We start from the raw sequence: 25000 nt of genomic DNA on the forward strand, positions 1-25000 counted from the left end.
CGGTAGTTTAACTTCCGGTCCCCCCCCTATCCAATCAGAACCTTCCCAACCCCCAGACCTGGAGAGGAATTGGAGAAAGACCATCAAACGTGTTTTCCATGTAAACCTCAATTTGGAATTACTATTTCCATGTAAACTGGAAGGAAAATAGTTTAATTCTGAATTATTTAATTTGGATTAATTAATTCAGAATTCAAAAACATCATGTAACCGCGGCCAGTGTAGCGGCTCTCGTTGGCCTTGAAAAAAGAAAAACAAACATAAATAAATGATATTTCTGAATTCATTTTTAGTCATATTATTAGTTTATTTTGTTGTTTATTTCAAAGTACGCCTACAAACTTCTGCTGTTATATTTAGGGGTTGTAACAGTTCAAATAAATAAGAGAGTCATTTCTTGCGGCTCCCGACAATTTTTACGCAAATTTACGACGGAGTATTAAGACAAAGACAATTGGAAATTACGAGAATAAAGTCGTAAAATTACGAGAATAAAGTCGTAAAATTACGAGAATAAAGTCATAGCCTAATGTTACGAGAATAAAGTCGTAATATTACGACTTTATTCTCGCAACAATATGACTTTAATCTTGTCATTTTACGACTTTATTCTCGTAAAATCACGACTTTATTCTCATATTACGACTTTATTCTCGCAACATTAGGCTATGACTTTATTATCGTAATTTTACGACTTTATTCTCGTAAAATTACAAGATTAAAGTCATATTGTTGCGAGAATAAAGTCGTAATATTACAACTTTTTTCTCGTAATTTTACGACTTTATTCTCGTTTGATCCTAATTTGACCCTAATACTCCGTCGTACAAAATGGCTCTTTTGATAATAAAGGTTACAGAGCCCTGCACTAGTGGATTTAAAACAATGAAAGTAGACGTGTGATTCTCAGAAGATCCTCAGAGTTACGGTGTCACCGACTCCTGAGCAAATCTCTGGATCCTCTGGGCTTTTCCAGTGCAGGGTTGAAGCCCGGAGGTGTCAAGTAACCAAGTACAAATACTTCGTTACCTTACTTAAGTAGAAATTTTGGTTATCTATACTTCACTGGAGTAATTATTTTTCAGATGACTTTTTACTTTTACTCCTTACATTTTCACACAATCATCTGTGCTTTTTACTCCTTACATTTTAAAAACAGCCTCGTTACTCTATTTCATTTCGGCCTTTAATAAAAACTATCCAGTTAAATTGCTCCATCCGGATAGAGTGAATTTGGTTGTGGTTGTTTCAGATGTTCTTGTCCAGTTTTGTTCTTACATCCGTTCCCTCAGATTCCTGCAACTAAACTTGGATGTACATTCCAATAAAGGTTAGGATAAATGATAACATGAACATGAAGTTTGACTTTTTGCACCATTACAATACTTATAGGCAACTAGTCATCATATCTCCTGCTCTCTGAAACACATGTTAATGCTCAATAGTACACATATATGCTTCTTTAATATATTTATATTAACACATGTTAATGCTCAATAGTACACATATATGCTTCTTTAATATATTTATATTAACACATGTTAATGCTCAATAGTACACATATATGCTTCTTTAATATATTTATATTAACACATGTTAATGCTCAATAGTACACATACATGGTTCTTTAATATATTTGCATTATACTAAGATGCATTCATTTTCAATGGCTTTTGTCCTTAATGGCTTTTTTTCCCCTTACATTACTTTTACTTTTATACTTTAAGTAGTTTTGAAACCAGTACTTTTATACTTTTACTTGAGTAAAAAACTTGAGTTGATACTTCAACTTCTCCAGGAGTATTTTTAAACTCTAGTATCTATACTTGTACCTGAGTAATGAATGTGAATACTGAAGACACCTCTGTTGAACCCTAACGCCGTGTGTCCTCCTGCAGGCCGGAGCTGTTCTCTGTGGTCGGCCTGAAGGGCTGCGTGAAGGGATTCCAGTTCCAGAAGAAGGACTTCAACCTGCTGGAGGAGCCCGGCACCATCGGCATCAGCAGCGGCTGCCCCGAGGAGTCCTTCGTAAGTTCCTCCTACATTCCTGTCATATCAAAACCAAATACATGCAGGACATGCATTAGTAAATGATCCTCAACTACAGCTGTCAGTTGATGGAACACAAATTGAGCAAGTTAACAAGGTCAGGTTACTGGGAATAGTATTGGATAACAAACTTTCATGGTCAGAACATATCGATCACATTACGAAGAAAATGGGTAAAGGTTTTGCAGTAACAAGGAAATGTTCCAAGTATGTTGAAGCAGATACTCTGAACCAAGTCATTAAGGCTCTAGTGTTGTCCCATCTGGACTATTGCCCAATTATTTGGTCATCTGCAGGCACCAAAGATATTAAAAAACTTCAAACTGAACAGAACAAAGCAGCTAGGATTGCTTTAAATTGTTCACTGCATGCAAATATCTTAAAAATGCATCAGCATTTATCATGGCTGTTGGTGGTGGACAGATTCAAATCAAGTCTCCTTACTTTCATGAGGAATTTTGATAAGTTCAGAAAAGTGTTTTTTATTGTTGTGTTTTGATGTATTTGATGTAAGCCCAGTGGATATTTAAAGCTTACAGAAGGCTGCATTTAACTGCTGCTATGTCATTCCTGCAGTATTTCTGCAGGTGTTTTGGTCACTGCTATTATTTGTAATATATTATATTATTTGTAATCAGCACAAATTATCTGTCCCCGTATGATCAAATCCACCATCCCCCCTGATGAGCCTGGTCCTGCTCAAGGTTTCTTCCTCCTAAAGGGGAGTTTTTCTTGCCACTGTTTGGCTTAAGGTTTTTCTCCCACTAGGGGAGTTTTTACCTGCCAGTGTTTATGTAATAACTGCTCGGGGGTTTATGTTTATATTTATATTTATATTTATATTTATATATTTATATTTATATTTATATTTATATTTATATTTATATTTATATTTATATCTATATTTATGTTCATGTTCTGGATCTCTGGAAAGCGTCTAGAGACAACATCTGTTGTATTAGACGCTATATAAATAAATTTGAATTGAATTGAATTGATTATTTTTTACAACTCCAGTACTGGGTAAGAGGTGCTGAAAGGGAAATGTGTTTTTCTTGTCACAGATGTCTAGAAAAGCATATTTCACCGGGCAGAGCTACTTGGGATCCACAGCGAAGATTTCTCCGTTTGACAGCTTTGAAGGGGGGCTGAACTTCCGGACCCTGCAGCCGACGGGACTCCTGTTCTACCTCAGTGAAGGGGTAACCACGGCAACGTCTCCATCCACACCACAAACACATGCATTTAATCACCACTTTCTGTGTGGAGTTATATGTTTGCTGCTGAGGTTTAACCACAAACTCCCATCCCTCCCCAGGCTGATGAGTTCAGCATCTCCCTGGAGAACGGTGGCGTTGTGTTGAACAACAGAGGAACGAAGGTCAAGTCTCACAAGAAACAATACAACGACGGGAGGACACACTTCTTAGTGGCTTCAGTCAACAAGCACAAGTGAGTGTTTCCACCTGCTGGTCTTTCACGGAAGAGTATTAGGGCCATGAAGGAGAAGAAATATGAATATTTGAGATGGGAAGATTTTTTTTTATTGTGCACTTCGAGAAAAAAGTTGAAATGTCGAGAAAAAAGTCGAAATGTCGAGATTAATGTTGAAATACAATTTCAAGAATAAAGTTGAAATTTTGTGAATAAAGTCGAAATTTCGAGGATAAAGTTGAAATTGACCCATTAAATCCAGTTAGGAGAGCGACTGACAGCCGTAACCAGTACTGGAGTTGTAAAATAAAATCAGGGGGGGTGGTGGATTTGATCATATGGGGACAGATAATTTGTGCTGATTACAAATAATATAATATATTACAAATAATAGCAGTGACCAAAACACCTGCAGAAATACTGCAGGAATGACATAGCAGCAGTTAAATGCAGCCTTCTGTAAGCTTTAAATATCCACTGGGCTTACATCAAATACATCAAAACACAACAATAAAAAACACTTTTCTGAACTTATCAATATGACTCTGTCCTTCACAGGATAAGTAACATGGATCACTGCAAAAACTCACAATCTTAACAAGAATATTTGTCTTATTTCTAGTTAAAATGTCTCATTTTAGTAAAAACATCTCATTACACTTAAAACAAGACTCATCACTGGAAAAAACAACAATTTTCACCTGTTTCAAGTAGATTTTCACTTGAAATAAGTAGAAAAATCTGCCAGTGGAACAAGATGTTATTGCTTGTAATGAGAAGATAAATCTTGTCCCACTCGCAGATTTTTGTACTTATTTCAAGTGAAAATTTACTTGAAACAGGTGAAAATGGTCAAATAAGTTATTTTTCTGGTGATGACTCTAAATGTTGAAATAGCAGTAAAACCACATTCATTGATGAAATGACATAAGGGATTGAAAGGAGGGATGGCAGTTTTACAGGGGGGATGATTTGGACCGCTTTTATTTCAGGGGGGGAAGCCATCCCCCCTCATCCCCCCTCATCCCCCCTCATCCCCCCTCATCCCCCCTCAACTCCAGGACTGGGGGTAACTAACTAACTAACTAACTAACTAACTAACTAACTAACATACATCCTTGGAGTGGAACTTTAAGGTTTCTGAAGTTATATGAAGTGATATGTGTTTCAAATCAATATCGTAAAGCCAATTCGACTTTTCTCTTGGAATTGTACTCAACATTTCTACATTTTTCTCAACATTTTAACTTTTTTCTCGAAGTGCGAAATGAAAATACATATAATCAAATACAATCTTCCCCCTCTAAAATATAATGAAAATGTCTCTCCTGCCTGGCCCTAAAGCTCTTCTGTAGTCTTTGGAGGACGCCGGTGTTTGGTTTTTGTCCAGCGAGAGATGTTTAAAAATGGCTGCTTGAGCTGCTTCAACATCCTGTTTGCTGTCTATTGTCTTACTCGAAGTTCCAGACCGAATGAACCCGTGTCAGTCGTGTTTTTGGAGAACATTCAAGGTGCATGTTTCACGTTTCACAGAAGTAAAAGTGATGGACTGTGTTTAACCTGCTCCACTCAGGTTCCTGCTGTTGGTGGACGACAGAGACAAGCAGGAGAAGAAGCGTCCGTCGTCGGCCCCGAGCTCCTCGTCAGAGTCTCCCGTCAAGACCTTCTACTACGGGGGGTCTCCCAGCAGCAGCTTCAAGAACTTCACCGGCTGCATCAGCTACGCTTACGTTAACAGGTACGTCGCTAACACACCGTCCTCACGGAGGATTGGGCTTCCCACTGGGTTAGGGTTAGTTCACCCCCAGGGATTCTGGAGGGGAATTTCGCCTGAACAGGGGTCCGTTTCACACAGCAGGTTTAGTGAAAACTCTGAGTCTGTTAACCCTGAAATGAGGGAAACTCTGAGTTTTCCGTTTCACAAAGGGAGGTAACTCAAACCAGAGAAAGAGAGGTAACTCTAGCCTGTTTCACAAAGAGAGGTAACTTAAGCTCTCGGTCAGTTACCGTAGTAACAGACTCTCAACCTAACCTGGTCAGTTACCGTAGTAACAGACTCTCTGAACCTGGTCAGTTACCGTAGTAACAGACTCTCTAAACCTAACCTGGTCAGTTACCGTAGTAACAGACGCTCTGAACCTAACCTGGTCAGTTACCGTAGTAACAGACTCTGAATCTAACCTGGTCAGTTACCGTAGTAACAGACTCTCTGAATCTAACCTGGTCAGTTACCGTAGTAACAGACTCTCTGAACCTAACCTGGTTACCGTAGTAACAGACTCTCTGACCCTAACCTGGTCAGTTACCGTAGTAACAGACTCTCTAAACCTAACCTGGTCAGTTACCGTAGTAACAGACGCTCTGAACCTAACCTGGTCAGTTACCGTAGTAACAGACTCTCTGAACCTGGTCAGTTACCGTAGTAACAGACTCTCTGAACCTAACCTGGTCAGTTACCGTAGTAACAGACGCTCTGAACCTGGTCAGTTACCGTAGTAACAGACTCTGAAACTAACCTGGTCAGTTACCGTAGTAACAGACTCTCTGAATCTAACCTGGTCAGTTACCGTAGTAACAGACTCTCTGAATCTAACCTGGTCAGTTACCGTAGTAACAGACTCTCTAAACCTAACCTGGTCAGTTACCGTAGTAACAGACGCTCTGAACCTGGTCAGTTACCGTAGTAACAGACTCTGAAACTAACCTGGTCAGTTACCGTAGTAACAGACTCTCTGAATCTAACCTGGTCAGTTACCGTAGTAACAGACTCTCTGAACCTAACCTGGTTACCGTAGTAACAGACTCTCTGACCCTAACCTGGTCAGTTACCGTAGTAACAGACTCTCTAAACCTAACCTGGTCAGTTACCGTAGTAACAGACGCTCTGAACCTAACCTGGTCAGTTACCGTAGTAACAGACTCTCTGAACCTGGTCAGTTACCGTAGTAACAGACTCTCTGAACCTAACCTGGTCAGTTACCGTAGTAACAGACGCTCTGAACCTGGTCAGTTACCGTAGTAACAGACTCTGAAACTAACCTGGTCAGTTACCGTAGTAACAGACTCTCTGAATCTAACCTGGTCAGTTACCGTAGTAACAGACTCTCTGAATCTAACCTGGTCAGTTACCGTAGTAACAGACTCTCTAAACCTAACCTGGTCAGTTACCGTAGTAACAGACGCTCTGAACCTGGTCAGTTACCGTAGTAACAGACTCTGAAACTAACCTGGTCAGTTACCGTAGTAACAGACTCTCTGAATCTAACCTGGTCAGTTACCGTAGTAACAGACTCTCTGAATCTAACCTGGTCAGTTACCGTAGTAACAGACTCTCTGAACCTAACCTGGTCAGTTACCGTAGTAACAGACTCTCTGAATCTAACCTTGTTGGGACCAGGTTTATCTCAATGAACCTGGAGTTTCTCTGCGTCTCCGCCTCTTTCAGAGCCGCACGCACATTTGATTTCCTCATTCATTCAGTCAGCAGGCGAGTTTTGGCGAAGTTCTGCCGTCTGTCATTAAAAACAGAGTCAGTATATATATTAGAAGTCCATTGTCACGAACATGGCATGTCCTTTTGATGAAGACCCAATTGATGAAGGTGCAGAATTAATGCGCAGAGAATTAAATATTCGTCGGGAGATGGTTATCAGACCACGTAATACTTACATAGTCTCATTACAGGCAAAGCAATATATTTTAATCCTTTATTTGTTATAATTTTGATGATTGAATTGTTTATTGATTTCATAATATATTCTAATTTTTTAAGATTTTTTATTTGGGGTTTTCATAAACTGTGAGCCATAATCATCAAAATTATACCAAATAAAGGCTTGAAATATCTCACTTTGCATGTAGTGGGAAATAATATATTTGTTTCACCTTAAGTTGAATTTAGTACGAATTAAGTTTTGCAATATATTCAAATTTTCCGACCTCCACCTGTATATTATTACATAAATAAATAAGAGCATAATATGTGTCTGTATTGGTTCAATACGGAACGCAACTTTTAATTCCCAATTACGGAACAATTCCGTATTTCAAGGGACGGGTGGCAAGCCTACATAAACCTGTCCAAGCCATCAAGGAGTTCCACAGGATTGCAGGTGAATGATGTGGAGATCTGTTAAATTAATTGTACATTATTCTGTGCTGCGGTGTTACTCTTTTTTCAAAAAACATGTTCAAATTCGCCGTATGCGCGCATTAAAATCTCTAATTCCATTCGGGTGAAAAAAGCAGACCTCCTCTTTCCCGTTGCCATGGTGACTCGTCGAATCGGGGCTCAATTGATGCTGGCTTTTGATAGTTGTGGTGCACGCGCTTAACTCCAGGTGAAACTACTTAGAGTTGAGTAAATTACCTCAAATCCGCTGTTCTGGAACCGAAAACTCAGAGTTTCCAATCTCAGAGTAGATCAACTAAGAGTTCAGGATTACACTCAGAGTTTGTTGAACCTGCTTTGTGAAACGGACCCCAGACCTATCCAAATTAAATCAACAATATATCCACCATTATAAGGACAATATGCATAATCTTGGTCTCAATGGATAGCTAGGACTTCACAGCAAACATTTCCAGTTTCAGAAAAATTGTGAATGTTCACATGCCTGAGCAAATTGTGATGAACCAAAGAAAAAAAAGGACATTTTTATCCTTGTCTAATTTTGTTTTAGTTTGCACACTGGAAAACACCATGATAGCAATGCATATATGCATAAAGACACCACTGCCTGGATTCAGCAACTCCTTGACTACAACTGCACCAAGATACATGAGAATATGAGCTTCGAGCACATAGATTTATAAAGGTTTTAGTGTGGATAGCACCAGGCGGACTCTCTGTTTGGGCACTTGGATACCTACACTGTGCCAAAATGTGCCAAATGTGTTAATGTTAATGTGTGCATGCTCTCACTTCCTGTATCTGCAGAGAAGACCGGGACATTGAGCCTGAGGACTTCCAGAAGTACACTGAGAATGTCCAGACGTCTCTGGAGGACTGTCCACTAGAACGTCCTCTTGCGGCGCTGCTTTCTAGACACATGAACACTTCCAGAGCCAAGAAGAGCCAGTCACAGAAGGTACAGTGAAAACTGTCCACGGTTCATATGAGTGTATCCTGACTGAAGTCAGTACGAGTGGAAGTGTTTCTGAAATGATCTCCTAGGTTGCCAGAGATAAGTCCAGCCTGCTCCGGGAGCCGGCAGAGCCCTGCTTCCTCTCCTCCAGACCCCGGGCAACGCTGCAAGCCTTCCACTACGGCAGCATGGCCAACAGCCGGCAGCACTACACCCAGGTCCCCGACTCTCTCTCTGAGCGGTACGTCCGGCCCAGAACCCTCTCAAACCTTTACACTGGTACCTACTCAGCCCAGTTACACTGGTACCTACTCAGCCCAGTTACACTGGTACCTACTCAGCCCAGTTACACTGGTACCTACTCAGCCCAGTTACACTGGTACCTACTCAGTCCAGTTACACTGGTACCTACTCAGCCCAGTTACACTGGTACCTACTCAGCCCAGTTACACTGGTACCTACTCAGTCCAGTTACACTGGTACCTACTCAGTCCAGTTACACTGGTACCTACTCAGCCCAGTTACACTGGTACCTACTCAGCCCAGTTACACTGGTACCTACTCAGCCCAGTTACACTGGTACCTACTCAGCCCAGTTACACTGGTACCTACTCAGCCCAGTTACACTGGTACCTACTCAGCCCAGTTACACCGTTACCTACTCAGCCCAGTTACACTGGTACCTACTCAGCCCAGTTACACCGTTACCTACTCAGCCCAGTTACACTGGTACCTACTCAGCCCAGTTACACTGGTACCTACTCAGCCCAGTTACACTGGTACCTACTCAGCCCAGTTACACTGGTACCTACTCAGCCCAGTTACACTGGTACCTACTCAGCCCAGTTACACTGGTACCTACTCAGCCCAGTTACACTGGTACCTACTCAGCCCAGTTACACTGGTACCTACTCAGCCCAGTTACACCGTTACCTACTCAGCCCAGTTACACTGGTACCTACTCAGCCCAGTTACACCGTTACCTACTCAGCCCAGTTACACTGGTACCTACTCAGCCCAGTTACACTGGTACCTACTCAGCCCAGTTACACTGGTACCTACTCAGCCCAGTTACACTGGTACCTACTCAGCCCAGTTACACTGGTACCTACTCAGTCCAGTTACACTGGTACCTACTCAGTCCAGTTACACTGGTACCTACTCAGCCCAGTTACACTGGTACCTACTCAGCCCAGTTACACTGGTACCTACTCAGTCCAGTTACACTGGTACCTACTCAGCCCGACTCCACTCGCCCTTGTTTGTTTTCAATACCCAGATCAGAAGTAGGAGGTTGGAGAAGCTGCTGTGACGTATTTGATTGTGTATCTAAAGGAAGAAGACAACAACACTAAAGATGTAGAACCTGGAGGAGATGATAGATGTGCTGCTGGGTCTGTGGCTTGTGTTCAATATCAAGTTAAAAAATGAGAGAGAGAGAAGCTTCAAGCGGCGACACTTTTTAATTTTTTTTTAGTTTGTCTCAGCGCTGCTGAAAAGTCAGCTGGAGCCGTGAGCAGCTATGAAGAGGCAGAGCTCCTGGTAGATCTGGTCGTTCCTTATCTCCGTCTAGATCCCTTTTTAATTCTCTCCTCAGCACCAGGTTTATGAACATCTGACCCTCAGAGTTGGATCACCAAACAGACTTTTGCTGCCATTGCCTGTCGGATAAAATGAACCAGAATCCGTCAGAGTCTCTTTCTCTGATTTCCTCCTCCTGACTCAGACGTCTGACTCCAACCCCCCGACCAATCGGTGGCCTGTAGTGTAATGATGTCAGATACAGCCGACTCAGCAGCTTAGAACCTCAGCAGAATAGATACAGAAAAAGTATCTACTCGGCACGTTAGACCCCTAATGCAGGGGCCGGCAAACTGCGGCTCCAGAGCTGCATGAGGCTCTTTAGCGCGGCCCTAGTGGCTCCTGGAGCTTTTTAAAAAATGTTTGACCTTTTTTTCCTTTTTTTCTTCTTTTTTGTCTCCCTTTTTCTCTTTCTTTCTCTTTTTTTCTTTTTTTTCTTTTTTTCTCTTTTTCTTCTTTTTTCTCTTTTTTCTTCCTTTTTCCTTTTTTAATCTCGAAATTCGAGTTTTTTCTCGAAATTGTACTTCAACATTAATCTCAACATTTCGACTTGTTTCTCAACATTTCGACTTTTTTCTCGACATTTGTCTTCATTCTAAGGCTTATACAAGACATTTTTTGTGGCTCCAGACATATTTGTTTTTTGTGTTTTTGGTCCAATATGGCTGTAAAACATTTTGGGTTGCCGACCCCTGGTCTAGTGGAAAAGAACCAAACGGAGACGAGTGGGGCTGAGTAGGTTCTAGTGGAGAAGAACCAAACGGAGACGAGTGGGGCTGAGTAGGTTCTAGTGGAAAAGCCCCAACAGTAACTCTGCTGTCCAGCCTGCTCATGCTGACCCCTCTCTGTCCAGGTGCAACTTCTCCGTGTCTCTGAAGACACAGTCGTCCTCCGGACTCATCTTTTACGTATCAGACGCCCAAGAGGAAAACTTCATGGCTCTATTCCTGGCCCATGGGAAACTCGTTTACACCTTCAACGTAGGAGACCAAAGAGTGAAAATCAGGAGTGAGGAGAGATACAACGATGGTGCATGGCACAATGTAAGTCCTGGAGAACTTCCATCCATCACTGTTGCATGTACACAGTCATCAACGTGTGCTTGGTAACCTTTGCTTTCAACTGAAAACCTTCTCTCCTCCTCTGGTGAAGATTATTTTTGTCCGTGATGGTAATCATGGGCAGTTAATTATCGATGGGCTTAAGATGCCGGGAGACAGAGCTCGGAGGAATAACGTCCCCTGGCAGATCAGCCCCCCCGTCTTCATCGGAGGAGTTCCCCCGGGCCGAGCCCAGAAGAACATCCAGGTGAGAGCGGGAACTAGTCTGATCGCTTTGGGAATGCTGTCAATAACTGCAGAGAGCAGGGCCGGCCCAAGCCTCCATGGGGCCCAAGCCTCCACGGGGCCCGAGCCTCCACGGGGCCCAAGCCTCCACGGGGCCCAAGCCTCCACGGGGCCCAGGCCTCCACGGGGCCCAGGCCTCCACGGGGCCCAAGCCTCCACGGGGCCCAAGCCTCCACGGGGCCCAGGCCTCCACGGGGCCCAAGCCTCCACGGGGCCCAAGCCTCCACGGGGCCCAAGCCTCCACGGGGCCCAAGCCTCCACCACGGGGCCCAAGCCTCCACGGGGCCCAAGCCTCCACGGGGCCCAGGCCTCCACGGGGCCCAAGCCTCCACGGGGCCCAAGCCTCCACCACGGGGCCCAAGCCTCCACGGGGCCCAAGCCTCCACGGGGCCCAAGCCTCCACCACGGGGCCCAAGCCTCCACGGGGCCCAGGCCTCCACGGGGCCCAAGCCTCCACGGGGCCCAAGCCTCCACGGGGCCCAGGCCTCCACGGGGCCCAAGCCTCCACGGGGCCCAAGCCTCCACGGGGCCCAAGCCTCCACGGGGCCCAGGCCTCCACGGGGCCCAAGCCTCCACCACGGGGCCCAGGCCTCCACGGGGCCCAAGCCTCCACGGGGCCCTCTATTACTGCCAATAACACTGATTATTGATCATTCACACACCCACTATAAACTTATTTCATGTTCTTCCCTGTCATTACAAATACACTTGTAAAACTACACTGTAAAACCTAACAGTACATCTTAATAACAGAAGTAAGTTGAAATAACTTAAACTTTGGAAAAAGTTGTGGTCACTCATTGCCATCAGTTAAGATAACTCAAAAATGAATTAAATAAATATTTGAAGCTGGTATAAGATGTTTCATTTAATTTCATTTTATTCTTTATTTCATTCAAAAAACAAAACAATTTAATACAAACACAAATACAAATGTTCCTAACTTATGAATGAAAAGGGAGCAGAAAGAAGAAGAATCTTATCTGATCTGCCCCTTTCACAAATAACATAAATTAATAATAGTTAAAAAAAACTAAAAACAATGTCTGTGTTTGTATTGTGTTAAAGCAACTTAAAGTTGAGTTATTTAAGTATTAAAATAATAAAAGGCTTGCAATATTTCAGTTGATTTGTAATGAATCCAGAATGTATGACATTTTTGCATTACAGAAAATAAAGGACTTTATCACAATATTCTAATTTTCTGAGACAGTCCTGTAATATAAAAAAAAAAAAAAAAAAGGTTTTAATTAAACAAAAGGGTGCAAGCCAACAAATGTACAAAATATACAAATGAACAGGATCATCAACAGGAAGACTGACAGAGAGAGCAGATGGGAGGCAGAGAGAGGAGGAACTGACAACTGACCAGACAAATGGAACAAGACAAGACACAGGTCTAACAGAACTGGGATGACGAGACGCAGGACCTGTCGTTTGTGATTTGGTTTGGAAAAAAAGTTTAAAAAAAGAAGGAAAAAAGAGAAAAAAAATGAAAAAAAAAGAAGAAAAAAAGGGAAAAAAAGTTCAAACATTTTTGAAAAAGCTCCAGGAGCCACTAGGGCGGCGCCAAAGAGTCGCATGCGGCTCTGGAGCCGCGGGTTGCCGACCCCTGGTTTAGTTGTTACAACTTTCAAATGTTACACACTCATTTCTGCCCGTTTGCAATTATCTGACTTATCCTGTTTACCTGTTCATGTAACACCCTCTTTTTATTTATTTTTTGGTATTTCCCTTTAGAGAAATTCAGCCGTCAGCTTCACTGGCTGTCTGAGAAACCTGCAGCTGGATGGAACCGGCCTGTCCTCCGTGGCAGAGACGTTCGGGGTGGCTCCGTGCTTCGAAGGGCTCTCTGAGGCGGGAACGTACTTCTCAGAGGAGGGAGGATACGTGGTTCTGGGTCTGTACACGTCTGTCTTTACTCAACTGTTGCATTCAGTGTTGGTCCTGGGGAATCCTCATCCCACGTAGTAAAAACCTCACACCGGTCACAATCCTAGACAGTATTCAGACCAAGCATCTGTTATGATGGGCATGCCAAGTAGTGCCATGACCATATTGCAATAATCAGTACTGGAGTTGAGGGGGATGAGGGGGGATGAGGGGGCACGGCATCCCCCCTGAAATAAAAACGGTCCAAATCATCCCCCCCTGAAATAAAAACGGTCCAAATCATCCCCCCTGAAATAAAAACGGTCCAAATCATCCCCCCTGAAATAGTGGAGCAGATTATGACCCGGATCGTTCAGTTGCGGATACAAGCATGAAAATTGGTACACATACTCGTCAAACCCCACCCTATTCAAAAGTACCGCGTGCCACGAAAAATTTTAAGGGGACGGCCCCTAAAATCCAAGATGTCCGCCCATAAATGTGGTTTTTCCTTTATAACTCGAGATCCAACGATTTTAAGCCCCATAAATATATTGAATGTGAATATAAATGTGGGCATTGCGGAAGTTTTGGTACCAAGTACATGTCTGTATCTATTACGGTTCTTGTAATACAACATATAGCATATAGGTACTTTTACAGACTCGGGAACAGGGCCGGATTTAGCCTGGCTGACTAGGTCCCCAAGTCCCCAAAATGCATAGAAAAAGATGCTCTATGCTATCATCATTTCATCTTATATCCATATTTTATATTTGTTTCCCTGTTGTAGAGAGAAGTTAGGCAGCGATACTGGTACTTAACCTCAAGGGCAATGGCATCTCCTCCACCACCAAATTTGGCCAGGAGCTTACCATCGTTAAGTGTCTTTGCACACTCGTGCAACCTCTGGTGCACCTGTATCGTTTCAACCCTCCTGATATCAGATGCAGGTTCTATTTCCTCACATAAAATGCATGCTTGAACATCACAGCTTTTTTTCGTCTCTGCTTTGGATAAACATCCTCAGGCTCATTGTTGGGACCAGGGGTCCGTTTCACAAAGCAGGTTTAGTGAAAACTCTGAGTCTGTTAACCCTGAAATGAGGGAAACTCTGAGTTTTCCGTTTCACAAAGGGAGGTAACTCAAACCAGAGAAAGAGGAGTAACTCTAGCCTGTTTCACAAAGAGAGGTAACTTAAGCTCTCGGTCAGTTACCGTAGTAACAGACGCTCTGAATCTAACCTGGTCGGGACCAGGTTTATTTCAGCGAACCTGGAGTTTCTCTCTGTCTCCTCCCTCAGTGGCGTCAATTCAGCCAATGGGTCTTTACGCGATACGCATCCGTTTTCTGCACCACGGACAGCAAGCGGCAGAGTTAGAGAGCAGAAAAGGCGTATCTGACAAACGCAACGTATTTTATTCACTATGTCAGTGCAACACAGGGACATCCCAGTTTAACTTCAAACAGTTAAAGTCCAAATGCAAAAAGGAGAGGGAGAGTAAAAAAAAGTCAAATATTTCCCTTAAACAGATGTATAAGAGGATTTATATCTTACTTTGAGATGAACTTGCATAATTAATCCATCAGTGGCTAACAGCCTCGTTAATATATTCTGGACCCATCACTTGCCTTCTTTCTTTTTTTTTATTGCGTGGTTGTCTGCTTCATTTTAATTTTTGTAAATTAGTGACACTGCAGAGCGCACTTTTTTTAACTTTATTTAAAACTTTATTTAAAAGTTCCAATTACAGTCAGAACATTGACCGTGGACAGTCAGGCATCAAGGAATTAAATAAACAAATACAGTATGAGACATAAAGTGGATGAAGTGCATAAGTCATTACATAAGTAACATAAATATAATAGAATAAATCAATTTAAATAAAAAGAAAGAAAATGGCAGGACATATATTATATCTGCAGAGCGCACTAAAAACGAGATTGATAGCGACCACTGTCGTCAGGGACGCTGGGACATTTCAAGATATGAGGGGGGGGGGGGGGGGGGGTACAAGTGTTGGGATAGATAATACCTACTGAAATCCATCATGTTGTTCTGATATGCATTTGTAGTTATTTTATATGTATGAAGTAATAGAATACATCAATACAAATAGATACAGAGTAATTCCATAAATGTATTTAAAAAAAAAACATTTACATTCTCCCCTGAAGCCGAGGTGTGGCAGCTGCCGTACCCAATTGACGGCCCTGATCTAATTGACAATAAAATTTCATTTTTTTTTTCAAAATATGCTCTCATACTCGCCATATGCACGTATTAACGCTTCTAACTCCAGTGGCGTGAAGTATGTGGATCTTCAGATGCAAACTAACGTTTCCTCAAAGGGATTTTGTAAATTGAAAAGATAAATAAAGTTAAAAAGAAAAAAAAGAAAATGTATGTCGCTCTTTTGTGTCGCCGGTTGCCATGGTGAATCCTTGTATCAGCGATCTACTGATGCTGGCTTTTTATTTCCCTCACGCTCGCGCTTAACTCCCGGTGAAACTACTTAGAGTTGAGTAAATTACCTCAAATCCGCTGTTCTGGAACCGAAAACTCAGAGTTTCCGATCTCAGAGTAGATCAACTAAGAGTTCAGGATTAAACTCAGTGTTTGTTGAACCTGCTTTGTGAAACGGACCCCAGTAGACTGGCGTTTCCTCGCCCGATCCAATTTTGTGTTGTCAAACATCACGCGGCAGCTGTGGTGGTATTTAGCCTGATTTCTTCTTAAAGTAGCATTAATACCATCACCTTCATCCAGCCTTTCTGGGTCCAGGATCAATGGCATTTGCTTGATTTCATGAAACAACGGTATGTTGGTAGCCATCATAGCATAGCCATCATGTTCAACATTGTAACTAGTTCGAGGTGATATTAGGACTGTCTTTTCTGTCTTTCTGACAAAGACAACATTTAGACTAGTCAGTTTTTATTTTTACAACCATGGGGTTTGAATCTGCCATTTTGGGTTTTGATTAAGGCCGAGGGGTTATTAGTGCGGCAGCTAAGCTCATATATGGAAGGTATTGTGCATTTTATGATAGAAGCATGAAACTTTCTACATATCATCTACATCCCCCAAGGATTAATTTCTGAAGTGGAAGCACTTTGGGTCTGACCTCTGGTGACCTTGAGAGGTCATTGACCTCAGCATTGCATTTTTCCATTATTTTCGCTTCATTCTCCATTATAATAAGTACATCATTTTAAAAAAAAACATGTCTTTGTTATAATAAAGAAAATTTTGCTCAGTCATGGCCTTTTGTATATGACAATACTGTTGCTGACCAGCAGAGGGCAGTAGTTGGCAGTTGGAAGCTGGCAGCACCATTTACTATGACAGAAAGAGTGTTATGTTGCTGTCAGGAAAAGTGAGTATTTTAATCACCATCCATCTGATGAAAGACAATAGCTATTCATTAATTAAATGAAATAGCTAGCTAGCTAACTGTTAATGAATTAAACAAAATAGCCTAGCTAGCTAGCTGTTGATTAATTAAATAAAATGTCTTGCTAGCTAGCTAACTGTCAATGAATGAAATAAAATAGCTGTATCTAGCTGTTGATGAATTACATAAAATCGTTTGCTAGCTAGCTAGCTAGCTAGCTATTTATCTGTTAGTGAATGAAGCAAATAGCCTAGCTAGCTAGCTGTTAAGTAATAAAATAAAATGTCTTGCTAGCTAGCTAACTGTTAATGAATGAAATAAAATAGCTGTAGCTAGCTGTTGATGAATTACATAAAATATTTTGCTAGCTAGCTAGCTAGCTATCTGTTAGTGAATTAAATAAAATAGATATAGCTAGCTGTTAATTAAATAAAATTGTTTGCTAGCTGGTTGTTGATGAATTAAAGCTATCTAACATGTAATAGTAAATTTACACAATGTGTTATGTTCTTTCAGGATTCCTCTGTAGCCTGTGTCAACTAGCCTCCAGCGCCCTTCAAAATTGTGATAAGTCAACACTGTCTGCATCATGTCAAAACGCCATTTACTGGTTGATCCAACTCAGCCTCTAAGAATTCCAAGTTGAGTAGCCCTATTAACTGGGAACTCTGTGCTCTTTGTCAAATAAAAACAGGAGACGCTTTGCAATGCCCCACCAGGCATAACAAGCCATCAGAAGACAGTGGTTATGTGTCATTGGCCAGGGATCTCCTTGCATTCCAAGAAATTGGACAAATACCATCTGAGTTGGACTTGGACAGGCTGGATGATGGGAATGGCATAGAGGCCACGCTGAGGACCAACAGAGCACAGTGGCACAAGGCCTGTAGAGTAAAATACAATCAAAGTACACTGCAACGACAGCGGAAGTCATTAGAAAAGTTGGAACAGTGTGATGTAGCCATGGTTCACACACGGTCTTCATCACTGTCGTAGTCACAGGCCTTCTTAAGGGCATCTCCGATATCATTCTGAAATGTCAAAAGTGTGTCTCTTCCCTGTGAATGTGCCATTAAACCAGGTACCTGTGAGAGAAGCCTGTTTTTTAGTCTGGTTGTGTGGATCCGATTCCCCACTGTGGCACCAAGCTGTTCAAGTCGAATTTGGTACAGGTTACCCAGGTCAGACAATTTGAATACTGGAGCAGTGTCCTCCTCACTTCTTCTTTCCTCCATGAAGGCTACCAACTCTGCAAACGCAATACCAAGTAGCTGGGCATCTTCCTTGTGTTCATCCTTTGATATAGCCTGTCTTGCTTTGTTATATAGCTTCTGGAGGCAGTTTAGATGATATTTTGCTTCAAGGGCTATCATGTCCGCAGGTGCAAGTTTAGCAAGCAACTCAGTGTCTTCTGTTTCCACGGCAGCTTTTCTAACTTTGGCATCTAACTGTTTTGTTGATGCCATATTGAGCACTTCAGACCCCGTAGGCTTGTTGCAGAAGAAACACAAAGGGTCTTTTGGGTAGATATGACTGTGAGAAGACCGTGTGTGAACCATGGCTACATCACACTGTTCCAACTTTTCTAATGACTTCCGTCGTCGTTGCAGTGTACTTTGATTGTATTTTACTCTACAGGCCTTGTGCCACTGTGCTCTGTTGGTCCTCAGCGTGGCCTCTATGCCATTCCCATCATCCAGCCTGTCCAAGTCCAACTCAGGTGGTATTTGTCCAATTTCTTGGAATGCAAGGAGATCCCTGGCCAATGACACATAACCACTGTCTTCTGATGGCTTGTTATGCCTGGTGGGGCATTGCAAAGCTTCTCCTGTTTTTATTTGACAAAGAGCACAGAGTTCCCAGTTAATAGGGCTACTCAACTTGGAATTCTTAGATGTAAAAGGCTGAGTTGGATCAACCAGTAAATGGCGTTTTGACATGATGCAGACAGTGTTGACTTATCACAATTTTGAAGGGCGCTGGAGGCTAGTTGACACAGGCTACAGAGGAATCCTGAAAGAACATAACACATTGTGTAAATTTACTATTACATGTTAGATAGCTTTAATTCATCAACAACCAGCTAGCAAACAATTTTATTTAATTAACAGCTAGCTATATCTATTTTATTTAATTCACTAACAGATAGCTAGCTAGCTAGCTAGCAAAATATTTTATGTAATTCATCAACAGCTAGCTACAGCTATTTTATTTCATTCATTAACAGTTAGCTAGCTAGCAAGACATTTTATTTTATTACTTAACAGCTAGCTAGCTAGGCTATTTGTTTCATTCACTAACAGATAAATAGCTAGCTAGCTAGCTAGCTAGCAAACGATTTTATGTAATTCATCAACAGCTAGATACAGCTATTTTATTTCATTCATTGACAGTTAGCTAGCTAGCAAGACATTTTATTTAATTAATCAACAGCTAGCTAGCTAGGCTATTTTGTTTAATTCATTAACAGTTAGCTAGCTAGCTATTTCATTTAATTAATGAATAGCTATTGTCTTTCATCAGATGGATGGTGATTAAAATACTCACTTTTCCTGACAGCAACATAACACTCTTTCTGTCATAGTAAATGGTGCTGCCAGCTTCCAACTGCCAACTACTGCCCTCTGCTGGTCAGCAACAGTATTGTCATATACAAAAGGCCATGACTGAGCAAAATTTTCTTTATTATAACAAAGACATGTTTTTTTTTAAAATGATGTACTTATTATAATGGAGAATGAAGCGAAAATAATGGAAAAATGCAATGCTGAGGTCAATGACCTCTCAAGGTCACCAGAGGTCAGACCCAAAGTGCTTCCACTTCAGAAATTAATCCTTGGGGGATGTAGATGATATGTAGAAAGTTTCATGCTTCTATCATAAAATGCACAATTGGTTTGCTTATCTGCCGCACTATATCCTTTTACCACCAAATTAACCAAAAGAAAGTCACACATTCCTGTATGGGATACAACTAGGTTCAGTTTCCATTCAACCTACACCTAGCCCGATCATTCATCCAGTGCCATTTAAGTCCCGTGTGATCTGTACACCATCCGGGTAACTGAAGCCCCGTTAGCCTTGGCTCGGCTCTCCCGCGCTGGCACACCCTGTCAATTCAAGTGCGGCTATCTAACTAAATCTACTAACTAACAACTACAGTTTTCTAGTTAATGGATATGGGGCTGTCAGACAACATTTGGGACACTAAACTATAACTATACTACATAAACAAGGATAATAATGCATTAGTATATCTAGATTAGCTGACACTGAAGAACCCCATGCTGAGTTACACAGCAGTGATGCCACCAGTGTGCCCTGATTGTGTGCTGACATTCACTCTAAATTCTGCAATGGCCCCATTGGATGCATAGAGCAAAAACATGCATGCCAAAAAAATGTTTCGTAGTTGCTAAAATGATTATTTCAAGTTCATGGCAGCCATCTTGAACACTGGACTTAGAATTTTATAATACTACTTAAAACCCAACTATAATAACCCTACTTAAAAAGGTTAGGAAAAAAAACATTTTCATATTAGCCTACAATATTCACTGAACAACAATCAATGTTCAAATGTCTATTTCTCCCGCGAGTCTGTAAAAGTACCTATATGCTATATGCTGTATTACGAGAACCGTAGTAGATACAGACATGTATTTGGTACCAAAATGTCCGCAATGCCCAAATTTATAGTCGCACTCAATATATTTATGTGGCTTAAAATCGATGCATTTCGAGTTGTAAAGGAAAAACAACATTTCTGGGCGGACATCTTGGATTTTGGAGGCCGTCCCCTTTGAATTTTGCGTGGCACGCGGTACTTTTTAATAGAGTCGGGTTCGAAGAGTATGTGTACCAATTTTCATGCTTGTATCCGCAACTGAACGATCCTTGCTATTTTTGGCCTTAATCTGCTCCACTAAAATAAAAACGGTCCAAATCATCCCCCCTGAAATAAAAACGGTCCAAATCATCCCCCCCTGAAATAAAAACGGTCCAAATCATCCCCCCCTGAAATAAAAACGGTCCAAATCATCCCCCCCTGAAATAAAAACGGTCCAAATCATCCCCCCTGAAATAAAAACGGTCCAAATCATCCCCCCTGAAATAAAAACGGTCCAAATCATCCCCCCTGTAAAACTCCCATCCCCCCTTTCCATCCCTTATGTCATTTCATCAATGAATGTGGTTTTACTGCTATTTCAACATTTAGAGTCATCACCAGAAAAATAACACCAGAAAAATGTGACAATTTTCACCTGTTTCAGGTAAATTTTCACTTGAAATAAGTAGAAAATCTGCCAGTGGAACAAGATTTATCTTCTTATTACAAGCAAAAAAATCTTGTTCCACTGGCAGATTTTTCTACTTATTTCAAGTGAAAATCTACTTGAAACAGGTGAAAATTGTTGTTTTTTCCAGTGATGAGTCTTGTTTTAAGTGTAATGAGATTTTTTTACTAAAATGAGACATTTTAACTAGAAATAAGACAAATATTCTTGTTAAGATTGTGAGTTTTTGCAGTGATCCATGTTACTTATCCTGTGAAGGACAGAGTCATATTGATAAGTTCAGAAAAGTGTTTTTTATTGTTGTGTTTTGATGTATTTGATGTAAGCCCAGTGGATATTTAAAGCTTACAGAAGGCTGCATTTAACTGCTGCTATGTCATTCCTGCAGTATTTCTGCAGGTGTTTTGGTCACTGCTATTATTTGTAATATATTATATTATTTGTAATCAGCACAAATTATCTGTCCCCATATGATAAAATCCACCACCCCCCCTGATTTTATTTTACAACTCGAGTACTGGCAATCATCCAGAATGGCCGAAAGGGCAATGTTGCTAGCATTTTGCTAACAAGATAAAGTCGCAAAAGTCCCCCTGAGCACCAGCGGGTGTACAGCATGACCTCGCTCTGATGTGGAAGAAAAAAATCCCCCTAAAATAAAACACGCCCAAAAAAACTAGGAAAAACATGAAAGTGAAGGCGATATAATAGTATACAGAAAAGGTTTCCCTTTTCTTATTCTTATTATTCTGCATGCTTGTTTTCGTTAATGCGGCCCAAACCTCAACGTGCACCCATGCATGGCATATATCGTTAGATGCGTCTCCATCGTGTCTCGATGGGCATTACTTTTGTCAGTCAAAAGTGTTACCGTGGCAACGCTAGATGGGAAAAAAATAAATAAAATTGCAAAAATGATTTAAGGACATTTTATGTCAAAATCCATGCCAAATGGCCCCATTCATTCGGATGGAGTTTTTTACCATGGTGAAAAAAAACCTATCCGTTAATTTGACGCTGTTATCGCCCTCACGAGGAAACCGTCAGTGATGAAGGTTGTGGAGGAGGATGAGGGAGAGGCGTAGGCTCTGTCCAACATCATTTCACATATGCATTCAAAAGGGAGAGAAGGCGCTAAAAGCTGTGAAAAGTTGAGGCGAGGAACAGATAAAGTTTCCAAAACCACTGCTGCCTCTTCCCCTCCAGATTGTTTAATTAGGATCCCCATTAGCTACAGCATGACTGCAGCTATTCTTCCTGGGGTCCGCCGACATTTTAACCCTTGTGCTGCCTTCGGGTCAAGGAGGAAGGAAGGAAGGAAGGAAGGAAGGAAGGAAGGAAGGAAGGAAGGAAGGAAGGAAGGAAGGAAGGAAGGAAGGAAGGAAGGAAGGAAGGAAGGAAGGAAGGAAGGAAGGAAGGAAGGAACGAAGGAACGAAGGAACGAAGGAACGAACGAACGAACGAACGAACGAACGAACGAACGAACGAACATCAAATTAAAAATACTCTGCAAAAAAAAAAGCAGAGACATTCCACAAAATGAAGATGGCGAAATGAGAACAGAACACAAAACCAAACAAAAACACTGGACAGTTAAGAGTTCATCTAAGGTCGTCAAAAAGTCTGAAAAGCCGCCCACAATTTCATTTCATTTGTAGTCTAGAACTTCACAACTGATCTAATACAGAAAAAACGCGTGTCGTCCAGTTACAACTAAGAACAATGCGTGTAGCCCTATTTTGTATTTTTTGTCGTTTTGCAATCATATCTGCAGTTGCATTTGACCAAACTGCTGGGCAATAGTCAACATTTGATATAATTAAGGCCTGAATTACTTGTTTAATTGCTTTTAGAGTTAAACATTTTTGATGTCTTCTTCTCCAGATGAATCTTTGCAGCTGGGGCTGAAGTTCGAGCTGGTGATGGAGGTGCGCCCTCGTGTGGCGTCGGGGGTGCTGTTACATGTGCACGCGTCAGAGGGATATTTCACCCTGTACATTCATCAGGGCGCGGTGAGTCTGAGCGGAACGGAGAATAGAGGGTCTGCATTGACGTCACTTTTACACTGGACCAGCCGCCTTACTCACTGAGTGGTAAAACATCAGCAAAAACAGCTGCAACTAGTGGAGAAGACGGAATAACAGACGATTATCAGCTTAAAGTTATTCTATGCAACTTCCTAGAGCTAGCAAGATTTGAAAGTGGCGCTTCCTCCAAGCCCGCCCCCCCCCGCCCCCACCCACGAGCGCTCCGTCCAAAGCCACGCCCCCACAAACACGAACGCGCATACGATTATTAAACATTTTGGACAGCACATTTACAGCAAAACTACCCCATGTCTCATTCACCTGTAAGCGAGGCTGGTTTTAGGGGGCGGGGGGGGCTGTGCCCACCCAAACGTGCATCATGCCCAAAAGCACGGCACGGCAGCGCTGCAGTGCGCTGCAGGCTCTAAAGCCACGGCTACGCCGTAGCTTACGGCGTCTATGCCGTAGGGTACGGCGTAGCTGCGGCAACAGAGACGGCACGGCACCGCAGCGCGCTGCCGTTCACCGGCGCTCTCCGCTCTCGCCGTGAGACGCCTACATCCCCACGGACCCCATACAGCTTCCGAGCTGGAGCTGCTGCGGCTTTTCACGGCTGCGGCTGTTCACGTGTCCCCGCGGGCTGCTGCTGCAGAGGCTGCTGCTGGGCAGAGAGCAGCAGCCTCTGCAGCAGCAGCAGCGGACTAACGGCTCCCGCTCCCCGGTCACACACAGCGGGACCGACCCGCTCTGGAAATAACTACCGGTACATAATATCTATATACTGGGGTCCGTGGCAGAAGGGAGGGAGGGGGTTACACTGGGACACTGTGAGCCCAGGAGAACCCGTGGGAAGTGGACACGTCGGGCTGCTGGAAGCGAGTGCGCGCATGGGACAGGGCGGGGGGGCGTGGTTTAAAATGAAGACATCTGATTGGTTCTTTCCCTTCCTGGACCTGGACCAATCCGTATCATTCGGACCGAATAGGGGGGGGCTTAGAGGTGCCTCCTTCAAATCTTGCTAGCTGATCAGGGATCAGGGATTTGTTGCATAGAATACCTTTAAATTAAAGGCAGTTGGACTTGACAGTGACCCGTACAGTTACCCCAAGAACCAGTGGTCCATGGACATTAATATTTGGTACAGTTACCAAGAACCAGTGGTCCATGGACATTAATATTTGGTACAGTTACCCCAAGAACCAGTGGTCCATGGACATTAATATTTGGTACAGTTACCCCAAGAACCAGTGGTCATGGACATTAATATTTGGTACAGTTACCAAGAACCAGTGGTCCATGGACATTAATATTTGGTACAGTTACAGTACCAAGAACCAGTGGTCCATGGACATTAATATTTGGTACAGTTACAGTACCAAGAACCAGTGGTCCATGGACATTAATATTTGGTACAGTTACCCCAAGAACCAGTGGTCCATGGACATTAATATTTGGTACAGTTACCAAGAACCAGTGGTCCATGGACATTAATATTTGGTACAGTTACCAAGAACAAGTGGTCCATGGACATTAATATTTGGTACAGTTACCAAGAACCAGTGGTCCATGGACATTAATATTTGGTACAGTTACCCCAAGAACCAGTGGTCCATGGACATTAATATTTGGTACAGTTACCAAGAACCAGTGGTCCATGGACATTAATATTTGGTACAGTTACCAAGAACCAGTGGTCCATGGACATTAATATTTGGTACAGTTACCAAGAACCAGTGGTCCATGGACATTAATATTTGGTACAGTTACCAAGAACCAGTGGTCCATGGACATTAATATTTGGTACAGTTACCAAGAACCAGTGGTCCATGGACATTAATATTTGGTACAGTTACCAAGAACCAGTGGTCCATGAACATTAATATTTGGTACAGTTACCAAGAACCAGTG

The 25000-nt window shown here is 42.3% G+C and overlaps 1 protein-coding gene across 1 annotated transcript in view; it reads left to right on the forward strand.

Annotated features, from left to right (window-relative positions):
* The window catches only part of LOC133418667 (laminin subunit alpha-4-like), a 114115-nt gene that overhangs the window by 82753 nt on the left and 6362 nt on the right, over positions 1-25000 (forward strand). Inside the window, exons 28-37 of the mRNA XM_061707485.1 lie at positions 1899-2028; positions 3114-3251; positions 3368-3501; positions 5057-5221; positions 8423-8573; positions 8660-8811; positions 11005-11194; positions 11304-11459; positions 13238-13397; positions 22950-23077. Coding sequence (XP_061563469.1) covers positions 1899-2028; positions 3114-3251; positions 3368-3501; positions 5057-5221; positions 8423-8573; positions 8660-8811; positions 11005-11194; positions 11304-11459; positions 13238-13397; positions 22950-23077 — 1504 coding nt within the window. The remainder of the gene's footprint in view (positions 1-1898; positions 2029-3113; positions 3252-3367; positions 3502-5056; positions 5222-8422; positions 8574-8659; positions 8812-11004; positions 11195-11303; positions 11460-13237; positions 13398-22949; positions 23078-25000) is intronic.

This window comes from Cololabis saira, chromosome 18 (genome assembly GCF_033807715.1).
Source record: "Cololabis saira isolate AMF1-May2022 chromosome 18, fColSai1.1, whole genome shotgun sequence".
Lineage (NCBI taxonomy): Eukaryota > Metazoa > Chordata > Actinopteri > Beloniformes > Belonidae > Cololabis > Cololabis saira.